A 14,852-nucleotide genomic window follows, 5' to 3' on the forward strand; every position below is an offset into this window, starting at 1 on the left:
CGGACGCGGACCCTACAGGCGCTCAGCTCGGAGAAGAAAGCAAGGAAAGCCCGCTTCTACCGCAATGGGGACAGGTACTTCAAGGGCTTGGTATATGCCATCTCCAACGACCGCTTCCGCTCCTTCGACGCCCTCCTTGCAGAGCTCACCCGGTCCTTGTCGGACAATGTGAACCTACCCCAGGGTGTCCGCACCATCTACACCATCGATGGCAGCAAGAAGCTAACCAGTCTGGATGAGCTTTTGGAAGGTGAGCAGACTCTCTTGGGCCAGGGGCAAGCAGGGAGCAGGCTGTGGGTAGTTCTGCCCTGGCACGTCGAGGTCTGGGAAGAGGTTTTGTGGGGCCTGGTGGTGGGTTGCAGGCTCTCCCTGGGGTGAGCTTTCATCTCTACCGTCATCGAAGCCGAAAGTGATTGCCTTGAAAATCGGCAGCCGTGGAGCCTCTGGAGGCAAGTGGGCCGAGGTTGCCTGTTATGGTGGATTAGGCTTCCTTTATCCCAGTGTGGACTGTCCAGTTCTCATCACCCAGACAAGTTCTCTCTGTATGCATGTGAGTGACTGTAATGGTAGTTATGCAGCAGGTGTAATTTAGAGGAGCCACAGTAAAATTCTTGACAACCTTTCAGTCATCATTTGTAAGAGAGGGAAATGCTGTAATTTAGTTCATTTGCAATTATGCTGTTATTGATGCCTCACAGTGGCTTAAACTTTCAGAGAGAAAGCCCCTGTGCTGTGAAAAATTATTATTACATATTAAACCGAACTGGTGTAAAGTTCTCTTTCAGATGTGATCAGAGTCCATATGCATAGAGGGAATTATCTGGCTCATCTGGCTTCCAAAATAATTTTATAGAATCAAATGTTTTTCAGGATTGTTCCTAAGTAACTTTTGATAATGAGATTTAGTTGCTAAGTTGATGTAGACCTTGCAAATCAGAGCAGAGCTGTGCTTGACTACATCTCAAAATGGGTCCAGAAGCAGTTTTTCTTTCTGAATGAAACATGCTGCTTTGTTTTAGGGAATGATAATTACCAGAACAAAGAGCAGAATTCCCTCATGTTCTTACATGATGTCTAAAATACAGTTTAAACATAGTATTGCATGAATCAGCCTTTCAAATATATTGGTTATATTGTGCACAATATGAGGTTCGTAGTCAATTTGCACTTGATGCTTCTCCTCAGGTGTCTAATACATTAACCACTGCAGTCTTCCACCCCGTGACTCTATATGCTAGGTGCAGCTGATTTGCATTAAGGAGGTACCATTTGCAGGTCTTCTAATGCCTCCTTTGATTTGGAATCTTCCCTTTTCAAAGCAATGCTGAATCACACCTGGGGAATTTGATGAGCAAGGGAACGTGAAGTTCCCTTTATGTAATCCACCAGTAAAGTCAATGGAAGTTAGGGACTAGCCACTTCAAAACATGCAGTTGGAGAGGCTACAGCGTGTGCTGCATCATGGGGGTCCCACTCAAGAAGGTATGCATGAAAGCACGCTTTGTAGTGGTAACGTAGTGCCTGAAGACTTTCCCCTTCATGTGATCTACCATGAGGCTGTTCTGCAGTCAAAACAGAGGGAAAGTGAAATGACTGATACTGACTCTGTGGTAATAAAATAGATGTGAAATCAACCAAAAACTTTTCACTGATTCAGTGATTAAGTTAGAGATAGCTTAAAAAAAAAAAAAAAGAAGAAAAAATGCTGGAGGGGGGATGGAAGGGAAAGGAGATGAAGCAAAAATTGGATAAACTAATGATAACTTGGGGTGACTTCTGAAATGTTGCAGAAAGAATGATCTTAAGCCTTTATGGCTTAAAACAAAACAAACGCAAAATGACTTGCTGGACAACAGTATAAATGCAGTGTATACTCTCACAACTCTATTTAAGTTAATAACTGAAAGCAAAAACTTACTTCCTGTCTCTTCAAATACTCATTGAAAGAGTGACCTTTGTCATTGCTTTTCACTGGAAGAATAAAGCAAAATAAATGTCACAACTGAAATGCCACTTCCATGCTTTCTCGGTAAAATAAAAGGGAGAAAAGAGAGTCCTAATTACTTAGTCATCTATTCATGACCAATACAACTCTTGGGGATCTTAAGAAAATCCTGTAGCATCATAATTGGATTAGTATGTTCTCCAACTAGCATGCTAAAAAACTTTACCAGAGTGAGTCAATCACCATACAAAGACAGGAAAGCATATACAGGGATGAGAAGAAAGCAAACAAGTAGTGAATCCATCATTCCTTGAAAATATTTGGGCTTTTCTACCAGCTGTTTTGTTCTAGAAGACTAGGTAGAAGATGACCTGGTTTGTTTTTATTTTCTTCATGTCCAGCATAGCAAGCTTGAATTTCTGCTCTAGAATAAATACTTGAACATTGGTGATACCCTGAAGCTTGAACTGCAGTAGCGCTAGAACTAGTTATGAATGGTGTTTTGTTGCATTTCTTTCTGATTTTCAGAAATAAAAATAAAATTCAAGTGCTACTATGCATGTCAGCTAATTGGATGAACACCAGACCCAACATGGCTACTTGATGCAGTACCTAACCTGTTTGCACATTATCAGTGTTGTTGAACTGGTACCCAAACTAACAGCGGGTCAGGTTCAGTAGTGACTGATGACTCTATGAAGTGAGCAGAAGATGAGTGCTCAGCCCCTCTTGTCAGGCCAGCAAGATTTGCATTAAACCTTCCTCAACAAGAGCCTGTGTGTGTAGCTCTTGGGCATTAGCATGCCCCACTGCAGGCAAGTTCTTTAGGGCCTATTTTCCATTTATTAGGTTAATATTGTTCTGGGATATAAAAGCTGGCAGTATCAAATTCCATATCGTAGTAGTCCAAACTAGCAGAATTAAGTCACTGATGAATGCTTTTGGGCGTTTGGCCATTTTTGGCAATCTGTTTCAATGTTTGTAATTTTAAAAGGATAATAGCTAATGCACAGACATACTGTAGATTTCAAATATTGCTGTTACAGGTTGAGTCAGTTAAAACTTGGACCAGATCATGTTTATTATTCAAAAATTGACAAGCTCCTTTTTTAGCATATTGCTTTTCTTAACTGGATATGACAGTCAGAAAAATCATGCTCTGCTGGACCCGCCTTAGGCAAATGTTGTTTGTATTCCCAGCCCCTGTAGATTAGGGAACATTATGGCTCATGAGTTTGACAGTTTTCTTAGAATGGGAGGAGTGAAGAATTTCATTGTCTGTTCATGATCTTACTTGAGAAGACAGATCCAGGAAGGGGATAGGGGTTAAGAATATTGTGACTTTCTTTTAGTTTTCTTTTTGTCAACTTTGCTATCAGACATTACACTACTTTTTTTGCTTATGAATAGGAGATTCCATGTGTAACTTTGTATTTTCCTTTCAACAGTTATAATGGAATAATGATTTAATCTTTATCCTCTACCAAAGTTAACTAATTGTTTGTCTAAATCTTTCAGTTTTCTTTAAAAATATTTGGCACAATGGTAATAGTAAGAACAGTTCTTTGGTACAGAGGTTTGTGTTTTACATTTATCAGTCATGCTCTGTCTCACTATCCTGTGCTTTTATTGTCTTGGTAGTGAAAGACATGGAGAATCCTGATCAGGTCTGCTGCAAAGTTGGGAGATACTGTTGGATTTTCAGAGAGGAAACAAAGTGTAGACTCTATTCCTGGCAAGAAAAGTTATGTTGGATTGGCATGTGAAAGGAAATTTTTCCCTAGGTAGGAAGCATTGCTAAGAGTCTTTGTTCTTTCTACTACAATGTTTAATTAACATAGTCCTTTATAAAATGTCAGTAGTTTTGTCTGCACAGTTGTGCAAACAATCAACAGGCACCTGTAACAAAATCTTTGGGCAGGAGGTAGGAAGGTTCTGAGCAGGGCAGTCAGTCCTTATGCATGACTGAGACATGTAACACAGGACAATACCTGCTTTAAAGAAATGGGCCCTGCCACACTAATACAAGAATAAAAGAGTGCTTTTGAAATGTGTGGAACAATCCAAGTATTTTCTGCGTTAGATCATTGTTATTGTAACTGCATATTACATTTTTAATCCTGCTTAAGCACCTGTGATTCTAGTTGATACACACTGTATATTAGGTCAAGAATATCTTTTCTCTTGTCAGGGCAAGCAGATTATAGCACCAAGTAGACACTTTGTATTTTTGCTTCTTGGAAAAGGTGTGATTACCTTCCTGTGCTAAAGCCAAATGCTGTGATGCTTTAAAAAGGGGCAAATGTAGCAGGTTTAACAGAGAAAGGTAAAAAAGAAGGATAAAAGAAGGATTAAAAAGCATTAAAAGCATATGCTTCCAAATATATGTTTGAATCACTGTAGTTACGGAGTCCTGGACTAATGGGGCGTGGATGTCAAATATGGATATAATTGTTAGTTTGCTTCCCGAGCTGTTTATCCAAGCAAAATAAAATACTTCTATCACTGTGTATCTCTTCATCTAAGGGACGGGAGAAATGTAGTTTACCTGAAAAGAGTTATTTACTTACTGTGGAGGATACATGTGGCATTACGTGGGTTTGAAAACCAGATGGCCTTAACTGTCTTCTGAAAGCTTTTACCCTGCCTGAGCAGGAGATTGGGACTAGATGACCTCCAGAAGTTCTTTCCAATCTCAACTATTCTGTGATTCTGTGAAAGCATGAAGGAAGCCGTCTCTGAATGTCCTGACTAAATAAAGTCAAAAGAGAGCTAGGAGCAATTAGTCATCTGCTAAAATCCTGGTTGTCATCCCAGGTTTTAGAAAGTGTATGGGAAACTTAAATGCTGTAGGTGAGAAAAGATTGTGACTTACAAAGGGTTATTGGAGGTGATGTGAAAGTGAAGGTATCGTAAGAAACTAATAAGGAAGGAAATTCTGTGAAAGGAAGGAAAAAGAGATCTAAATAATTTTTCATGAAAGGGATTGTTTTATTTTTAGATCAGTCTTTTTATACACGTTGTAAATACAGTGTTCTGGAAATGTGCTTGGCTTTGTGCTACAGAACACAAAAGAGGTACTTTCCTGTGATTTTTAAAGTTAGAAGGTTAATAGCCCTAATAACTACTGTGTTATACTGAATAAGCAGCTTTTGTCACCCTTGAAACTAATGAGTTCCACCAAAAGAAGCTGAGGAACATGAGACGGATTTATGACATGTACCTGGAAACCTGCCCTGTCCTATGTGTTTCACAGGAGAACACACACTTAAAAAAAAAAATAAAAGGAAACTAATAGTTTTCTTTCTATAGGGATGTTTTTGCCTGTGCCAGCTATATTATTCTCTGTTATGCAGTGTATCATTTAAAATCATGACGCTTTATGAGACGGTTGGGAGACAGTAGTTAATGCTTGTTAACACCTTGCAAAAAGCAAGCCAGAAAACCTTGTTCAGATATTTTTGTTTCAAATATCCTGACTCAGGATTTTTGAGCGTAGTACATGTAATTTCTTCCTTACATTACCCACTACATGTCTTATCGACAGTTGGTTTAACCTAATGCTAAGGAAAATGAAATATCTATAAGTCTTCCTTTAGTAGTCTCTAAGGACAGAAAATCTGAATGTTTCTAGACTATTTGTTTAATGCCTAGCAGTGGGCTTCAGTTCACAACTTGTGAAGAACCCCAAGTTGTCACGGAGCTGTGTTTCCTCAAAATTGCACATAGCTGCAAGTGACGTACACTTGCAATACAAAAGAAAAAAATACATCCTTCTCTTTCAGAACCTAGAATGGCACGGCTGAATTTTGGAGAGTTCATGTACACCCTACTCTTTTGATCACTGCATTTTTATCTTGAAAAGTGAGGCAGGCACATTTCCTGTGAATAACAGGCAAAATAAAACCTTTGTAGATAAGTTTTTAGGTAAGCAAAACAGTATTTAGGCCACTGATGATCTGTGGCTATTAGTCAGTTTGACCAACATAGTCTTGTTTTCTCTTTTATCCATTCTGTGTTCATCATCTGTGTTTTTCTGTTGTGAGGCAATGACGAGTAATACATTTAGGCATAGCTCTCTGAAACTGGAATCCTTCTACAATGTGCTTAAACTGTATATGCACATCACACACAGGTCTTGCTTCATGGATACTGCATCTGGTTATTAATGCAGTACAGGTAAATTATTTAGAGGCAGGTAATGTTTCCTTGATAATAGGCATTGTTTCATGTCTTCTAGTTGTTCTTCTAATGTTAATAAGACATGGAGAATCAGAAGTAAACTTATTTAATTTCTTGATTATATTGTGACAGAACATACCAGCAGATGTTACTCTTTTAAAGTGAACATATGCCCCATTTCAGGAATTTTTGGCGGTAGCAGGATTTCTTGGAAGAATTGACACTTCTGGATTGCTCTGGGTACTGTCATGAAGCGTTGGATAGATGGCACATATGGTCTGTTGAAATTATAATGCCAGCTTAAAAGGAGATTTCATACTTCTGCCAAAACTGCTCTGCAGCCTGGTTAAGCTTTCTGCTGTAGAATAGTTTGGCTGGGTTCAGAGTCCCAACTGTAACCCATGTCTGTAATTCTTGCATTCTTCTCTGCATTTAAAAAAAAAGAAGAAGAAAGTGTTGCTGAATAGATCTTTCTACTTCATAGTCTATAGTTTACTTCTTTACTGCAGATCTCAATGTAGTATCAGTGACTAACTTCACAAACTGGTCTAAAGACTAGGGAGCTGATTCATGTTAATGCTAAAAATGTAAGCTAGAGACATGGCATTTATTTCCAGTAATGTAACTGCTGTGACTATGTGCCAGTTAAGGCTGGTATGCATTAGCTTTAAAGTATTTCAAGACTATAAATGGAAAGTGGGCTTTCAAACCATGAAATTGACCATATCAAAACCAGTGAGGTAAATATTTGAAGTATTGTTTATGCCTGTTCGTGAATTGTGTCAAATTTCTAGGGCTGGTAGGTGTATAAATGACAAAAAAGAGCTACAGCCTGATCAAAATACCACTGAAGTTATAGAAAATATTTCCTTAGTAATTGAGATGATATATACTTAGGTTAGACATATGAAAAATCACATTCAAGGCAGTTTGTGAAACAGCCAAACATATTTATGTATGTGATTTAAACTGTAAAATTATCTATTACTTTGTTAACAGTGTTTGAAATCAATTCACAAATATTGGTTTTCTGGTAGAGTGTGGAATTTATGAGAAGTGTGTATTTATACATGAATTAATCCCAAACAGATTTAAAATCAAGTCATATGTTGAAGCTGTGAGCAAATATTATATATAATGTTACACTTTCAGGTTTACTTGCAAAATATAAAAGAGGTAATACTCTTACAAATGACTGCTTCTTTGAAACAGACATATAAAAAATGCATCTTTTACTTCAAAAGGTGGCTAAAATAAGAATTTAAACAATAGGATAGTGTTCAAAAATTAATGATTTCAACAACAGGTTGTGTTTTCTTAGGTATCCTACCATTCTGTAGGAAAGCTTTCTGTAATGAACTTTATAGGTGTGATTTAATTTACCCCTGTGATTTTTTTCCTTAAATATTTTCTTCTGTCGAATAATTATTTGTATACCCCTGTTAAACCAAACAAATCAATATTTAACTCTTTCCTAGAAAATCATTCTTTATGCAGAAAGCAGCAGTTGGTTTCCTAATCATGTTCTATGTCCAGCAGGTTTTCTGGTACTTTGCAAGATTCTCAATAGAACTTAGAATTTGTGGGTGATCCTGGCTGTGGTGAAATCATTAGAAGTTTAAATAGCGATTTCAATAGACTAAAAATGTCAACCTTTAAGTCATGAACCAAGCAAGTCACTTGGTGCATGTGTTTTCTCACAGTCCTTGCTCTAAACATGCCATATGTGCCTTGCAGATATAGTAGTAAGATCTGTTTTTCTTGTAAAACCTGTGTTACTAAGTTTACTTTATATGGCTGGTATAAGAAAACAGGCATAGAATTTAAAACACTGAACAGTCTGTAGTATGCTGCAGATGTCCAGTATCTGCTAATTATAGGAAATTTTGCAATCAACAGGGGAAGTTCAAGTTAGATATAAGGAAGAAGTTTTTTTTTCTGTGAGAGTGGTGAGGCACTGGAACAGGTTGCCCAAAGAAGCTGTGAATGCTTCATCCCTGTTAGTGTTCAAGGCCAGGTTATACAGAGCCTTGGGCGACATGATCTAGTGTGAGGCATCCCGGCCTATGGCACGGGGATTGGAACCAGGTGATCTTAAGGTCCTTTCCAACCCTTAAGGCTTGGCTAAATGCAGTTGAACCAATTTGAAATTCATTCTTTTAAGGTATTACATTGATTGAAGTTGAAAGAACTTCCTTTTCATTTTTTTTTTTTTTTTGTTCGTTTATCAGAAGGTGAAGATTCCTCCTTAAAGAAAAAGATCTAATAAATAGTAGTCTGTAGTAAACAGGTATTGCAACCTATCCAGGTAATCAAGAAATTATTTTATTCATGCATCGAGCAAGGGAACTAGTAGAAGGCAGAGAGTTTCACACTGCTGTTTTAAAGAAATAAAGATCCTTTTGGATTAATACCTCTTCATAGTAGCTAATATGAGCTATGTTTTAGAGTTGTGCTGGAAAACAATGTTGATAACACAGAAATGTTTCAGTTACTGCTGAGCAGTGTTTACACAGCATCAAGGCCTTTTCTGCTTCTCATACCACCCTCCCAGTGAGTAGGCTGAGGGTGCACAAATTGTTGGGAGGGGACACAGCTAGAAAAGCTGACCCCAACTGGCTCAAGTGATATTCCAGACCATATGATGTCAGGTTCAGCATATAAAGATGGGGGAAGAAGCAAGGGAGAGAAGGTTTGGAGTGATAGTGTTTGTCTTCCCAAGTCACTGTTAAGTGTGATGGAGCCCTGCTTTCCTGGAGATGGCTGAACACCTGCCTGCCTGTAGGAAGCTGTGAATGAATTTTTTGTTTTGCTTTGCTTGCCTGCACAGCTTTTGCGTTACCTATTAAATCTGGTTTTATCTCAACCCGCGACTTTTCTCACTTTTACCCCCCTGATTTTTTCTCTCTCACATCCCACCAGGGGAGCTGAGTGAGCAGCTGCATGGCGCTTAGTTGCTGGCTGGGGTTAAACCATGCCACTCTGCATCATGCAGTAGTTCAGTTGTAGAGGGAAGAATAACAAAATGATCAGCAGTTATGTTAGTAAGTCTATTGGTATGAATTAGAGCTATCAGCTTCTTTGAGATGCTTCTTATACAGCAGCATTGTGTGTAGAGGTAGCTTCATGGCTTAAAAAATTTTCAGACAATAAGCATAATCCTTTGAATCTAGTATTAGGGGATGTAGAAGGGGAAGCCTTTGCTTCTCTTGCAGCTGAGCTGCTGAAACAAAAGTTAGAATCATGATAATTTAGTTCAGAAGGGACTTTTTGAGGTGATCTCATCCAATTGCCTTGCTTAAAGCAGGTTAAATCAGATTGCTTCAAGACTTGTTGCAACTTAGCGTGTAGTTCTGGGGGCAGTGTAAGCTCCTAGGTCACCACAGTTCTGAGGCTGTGTGGCATTTTTGTGTTTTTTTTCCCTACCTGCAGATTAGTGCTAGTGTGCATGCAGCTGTGTGGAAATTACATTCAAGGAGTTTATGGCCTGAAAACAACTAATTTGTCTTTGCTTGTTTTGGGGGAAAAGAGGAGGAGTCTGGTTTTGTCTGTATTGATTTCTGTTTTGTGCACCATTTAGTCTATGAATATGAGGAGGAATGAGGGGGATGATTGAAGAGGAAGAATACATGCAAGGCTGTTGCCTCCATAAACCTTTAAACCAAATTATTTCTCTGTACCTTAGACTGTACTTCGTGTCTTTCAGATCACAGTAATTCTTGAGGGGTTTGAAAGTAGTTTACTATCTTGATTTTAGAATCAGCTATACAACTTCAAAGCTAAATCAGCTCTCCCAACTAGAGTTCAGAAGGTAAAAGTATTGTTTAAAAGTTTTCTTGTGTGTGTCTAAAAATAGGTATACATTTTGTAACTTTTGCAGTACTGTCTAATAGATCTATGTGTACTCTCTATTCCTCTTGCTGTGTGTACATAGGGGGTGAGTTTGGTTTGTTCCACCAGTGACCTTGAGCATGTAGCTTTGACCTTAGAACAAGCTAAGCTTTTTAAGATACAGGTAGCTATTCTGCCTGGAGGAATGGTGGTTTCTGTTAGTTTGGAATGATTCTCTTTCATTTTTATGGCAATACTCTGCCTCTTCGAGAAATCTTTGGATGTCATATGTGAGATCCCAAGGATATGTGTTACAGAAAAAACCCAGACTTTTTCATGGTCTACATCTTGAAAATAGACATTAAAAGAGTTGTGGTACTCAACAAATAGTAGTTTGAAGAGAAAACTGTTCTCTTCTAAGGAAGAAAAAAAAGCCAGTTTGCCTGCAGCCTTGTATTATGTCAACAAATGGAGAAAAGTAACAAATTCCTTAGGTCTGCATCATGTCTGGTGCTGCTTTAAATGATTTGATGTAAAGGTGGGTATTACTAGCCTGTGATAACTTTTTTGTCCTCTCACCTCCCTCTTATGACTTCAGGAGATATCAGCAGTGCAGGCTTTGAATTAGGAAAGAAATTAAAATGGGGAAGGTAGATGTCATTTCATATTCCTGTAGTCTCAAAGGCTCATTTGTGGCCTCAACAAGTGTTTCTTGGTCTTAAAAATCTTAATAAATTTTAACAGTGTATTCTTGGTAGAGAGGCAATAACTCCCGGTAAATTAGGGTGTCCTTCAGGGCAATCATCTTGAGATGCTTGAATTTTACTCTGTTAAAACTTGCTACTTTGCAATAATTCATTATTAAACATTGGTATGTGTGTACACATCTTGAAGTATATACTTGAGGAATACATAGGGAAAGGCCTGGGTATTTGCTGTATAGCAAATATGCTGTAAGAATGCTCTTAATGTCATGTATTGTGAGCTCAAGTAATTTAAGCACTTGCAAAGTAACTCTGCAGTCAGAATTTATGATCCAAAAGAGTGGGAAATATCTCTAACCCCTTTATTACCTTCTACTCTTTCTTTTTTCTTTTAATTTATTTACTTTAATTTTTTAACAAGAGGTCTTTTGAAACCTGTTGAAACCACTCTGTGAGAGTATTGTTTGGGTGGAAAGCTGTGATAATTTACAGTCCTCCATTTAAAATGGCCTGCAGTTGAAATACAAGAAAATCACTCATGAAAAAAAAATGGTTGTGTTTTGGGATTTTTTTTTTTCTTTTTTATTTATTGACAAAAAGTAGCTGCAAACCCCCTAAAATTACGAATATGTCATGTTCTTTTCAGGTGAAAGTTATGTATGTGCATCCAATGAACCGTATCGCAAGGTTGATTACACCAAGAATGTCAATCCAAACTGGTGCGTGAACGTAAGGACTGGGTCCACTCGATCCTTGACATCTTTGTCATCAACAAAGAGTGAAGTGAAGGAGAGTAAAGATTTCATTAAACCCAAATTAGTGACTGTTATTAGGAGTGGAGTAAAACCACGGAAGGCTGTGAGAATTCTGCTGAATAAGAAGACTGCTCACTCCTTCGAACAGGTCTTGACTGACATCACAGAAGCCATTAAATTAGATTCAGGTGTAGTCAAGAGACTTTGTACACTGGATGGAAAACAGGTATGAGAATAAATTGCTGTGACCATCTAATAATTATGTGTTAATCTAAGCTTCTTTCTTTTCATAACTTGAATTATTTTCACTGTGTATGCTTTAACCTGCTTCTGCATAAGGATAGTTAACAAATGACAACTTTGAAAATTTGTATTAAAATATTAATAGCTAAAAAATGCAGTATTGTATATAATGCAAAAGAACTTAAACACTTTTCAAGTAAAAGCAAAAAGAATTTCAAAAGTATCTTTTTCATATAGCAACTCTGTTGCATTGCTAAAAAAATGCCTGTTAAGTAATGCAGTTTATTTTAAAGCAAACTTAATAAAATACATATGTGTTTTCAGAAGCAGAGTCATGTTTTCAGACTAGGTAGTGCTGAGTGGTATAAGAAAAATACTGCTGCCTCCTTCCATTTTGTTTCCACAGGTTGCTATTTAAGTAGCAAAAGGACTGAAATGTCATTCTGGAGGTAGTAACTGACATGACTTAAGGCCAAGAATTTTAAGTGTAATGAATAATTCTGGAGGGGTGGTCATATCTTTGCAACTTGTTTTTGCTTTTAGTTTTACCAATGCAAAAACCTGCTGCCAGAATTAATGATGCAGCAGGTGTTTATTCTCACTCGGAAATACAAAGGAGTGCCCCACAGAATGTTCTGCTGCACCAGGTTAAAGTGTCAGGAATATGTTTGCTGTTGATAATCAGGTTAAGGACTCATCCCTTCATGGAAGAGGACTTTGATACTTGATACTATTATTTGACACCACTGTGGAACTTTGATAGCATTGCAACTTTAGTAATACAGGGCAATACGAGCTGTGAAGTAGATCACATTCAGTATCAGGTATCTGGACTATTGTATTGTTGACTAAACATTGAGATCCTTACTCATTTAACAGGTATTTTTTCACACCTACATACTTACATATTTGCATGAACTACTTGTAAAAGTTTCAATTGTACTGAAACAGATGTGGTAATTTTAATTGTCAGTCTTTTTATAATGGTTATAATCCTACGGACTACTTAAAAAGCACTTCCTTGTGTTGAAAGTTGCTAGCAGATGCATTGAAGAACAAGTGCTCTTACACAGATTGTCTCGCTAGGAGGTCTGTCTCTCTGGTTATGTTCTGTGTGCTGTGGATACCCTTTTTATAATTAAGTACTTGAAAAGAGCTTCTGTTCTTTGGCATTAAATATAGTGGGGCAAATGCATCACTTTCTTGGTTTTCAGTATTTGGTGGCTCTATAATGTGCTCTTTAGCTCTTCTAAGAGGTTTGATTTTTAATGTGATTTGTTAAGAGAGAATCCTTTCTAGGAACATCTGAGGTGTGATTTAGTCACATTACATTTAATTCATAATAAAATAGCTTTGAGAATATTTATTGTACAGTAATTAGTCTTTTCTGCCCATGAAGTCTTCTCTTACTCTTGTAGACAAAATAATTTTAATCTTCTTAAGCAAGTAGATAGAAAGAGTCAGGAAAGTAAACTGCAAAAACTAGGATTTTCATTTCAGATTCACCTCTTCTCTTGCATTGTTAATATAGGACACTCACTAGTCTGCATTGATGTGGGAGATGCAGTAGTGTATCAGGGACCAGTAAAGTTAATTAACATTAAATCTCACATATTTCGCTTGCACATTACTGTCACCACATTTGTCACTGTGGTGGATGATGGCTGTCTTTAGTCCACAGTGAGGATGGCTGATCATTAGTAATGCTCCAAAATAAGTATAACATTTCTAATTGCTGCACTACCTCCCCCTGCCCTTCTGTGGTAAAGGCAATAATGAAAATTGGACTGCAGATGTACATGTTTCAGCATTAGTAATGCACAAATATGGAGACCTCCCTTCCATTTGGAAGAGAGGCCTTTTGGCTTTCCATAGACTTTGGGAAGGAGCCTTTGCTTGCACAACTGTAGTATAATTGTGATTTATGTGATCATGTGATATAGTGTCCCAGATGGAAGACCTATGGCTTTAAACACCCTGATAATAAAAAGCCTCTTTCTGCTTATCTGTGAAGATAGAGACTTCTGGGGAAAGTCTCTTTCAAGAGAAAGATACTTTTTGTTTGTTTTTTTCCCCCAAAGTGAAGGGCTGACACCAGTGTGAGGCAATAGGGATTTTTTTTTTTTTTTTCATTTGCTCATTCCTGGTACATGTAGAGGTTGGTGCCCAAAGGCTTTTTGGGGTTTGGCAAATAGAATTGCTTTGCTGCCAATTATGAGTTGGTGGAAATTTCTAAGCCTATTTTCTCTAATGCAGTAATTGCTTATTCTTCTAAATCTGCTAGGAAGGCAGATCTTTTATGTTCATTGTACGGTTGGCACAGCTTGAAAGGCAACCATTAAAAAAAAAAAAGCATTTGTAGATGGCTATGTTCCTATAAATGTAGCTCTTGTGTTTCTCAGGCTGTTTTGGTTTTGTTTTTTTCTTTTTTCCTGCTCCTTCATATTTTTATCTCTGAAGGAATAGATATTTTTTGCATTTTTTTTTCTTAGTGAATAGGTTTGGGTTGTATTTTCTGTTCAATACAGAATTGATGCTGAAATTCAGGTTTTTAAAATATACATGTATAAAATATGAGTCCTTTTGTTAGGAAATGTGTTGTTCTGTTTACAAGGAGTGACTTGGTTTTCTGATAGAATTTTTTAACATGCAGTAAGAAATGATCATGAAAGAGCAGTATAACAGAAAAGATATCCTCAGAATAGTTTTTATTTACTTCGTTAGTCCTGACTGTAGCAAATCTTGATTATAGTAACACAGAGAATAACATCCATGTTGGCTATTTTGCTTGATTACAGTGTATGAAAACACACAATTATGTGGGTTTAATTTAACATTGTTGCATTTTAATTGTAACATTGTAGCATTTTAATTGTATCATTGTAACAGTTTAATTGTAACATTGTATCTTTTGTAACAAGTTTCTGGTTTGTCTTCAATTTCAATATAGGATGCTGTAACTTAGCATATTAGTGCTTTGTAGCCTCTAGTACAGGGGGTTTTCTTAACTACGTTGATGCAAGGCTGACTTTTTACTTTTAAGCTGTTGAGCAACCAAATTTTTTTACCTCCCAAGACTTCTGTGATGGTTTCTATGTGAAGAAAAATATTCCTGTAAAAGTTACTAGGCTTTAACTTTGCAGTGCAGGCTTTTGCTATTCCAGTCTTTGTGCTTCTGACATTGAGGTTTGC

General features: G+C 37.3%; 1 protein-coding gene across 1 annotated transcript in view; it reads left to right on the forward strand.

Annotated features, from left to right (window-relative positions):
- Positions 1-3: 3 nt before the first annotated feature.
- The window catches only part of DCLK2 (doublecortin-like kinase 2), a gene marked incomplete at its 5' end in the record, with an annotated part of 85,304 nt that continues 70,455 nt past the window's right edge, over positions 4-14,852 (forward strand). Inside the window, 2 exons of the mRNA XM_010024057.1 lie at positions 4-250; positions 11,309-11,643. Of these exons, the coding sequence (XP_010022359.1) occupies positions 4-250; positions 11,309-11,643 (582 nt within the window). The remainder of the gene's footprint in view (positions 251-11,308; positions 11,644-14,852) is intronic.

This window comes from Nestor notabilis, unplaced genomic scaffold, assembly GCF_000696875.1.
Source record: "Nestor notabilis isolate BGI_N333 unplaced genomic scaffold, ASM69687v1 scaffold11251, whole genome shotgun sequence".
NCBI classification, from domain to species: domain Eukaryota; kingdom Metazoa; phylum Chordata; class Aves; order Psittaciformes; family Psittacidae; genus Nestor; species Nestor notabilis.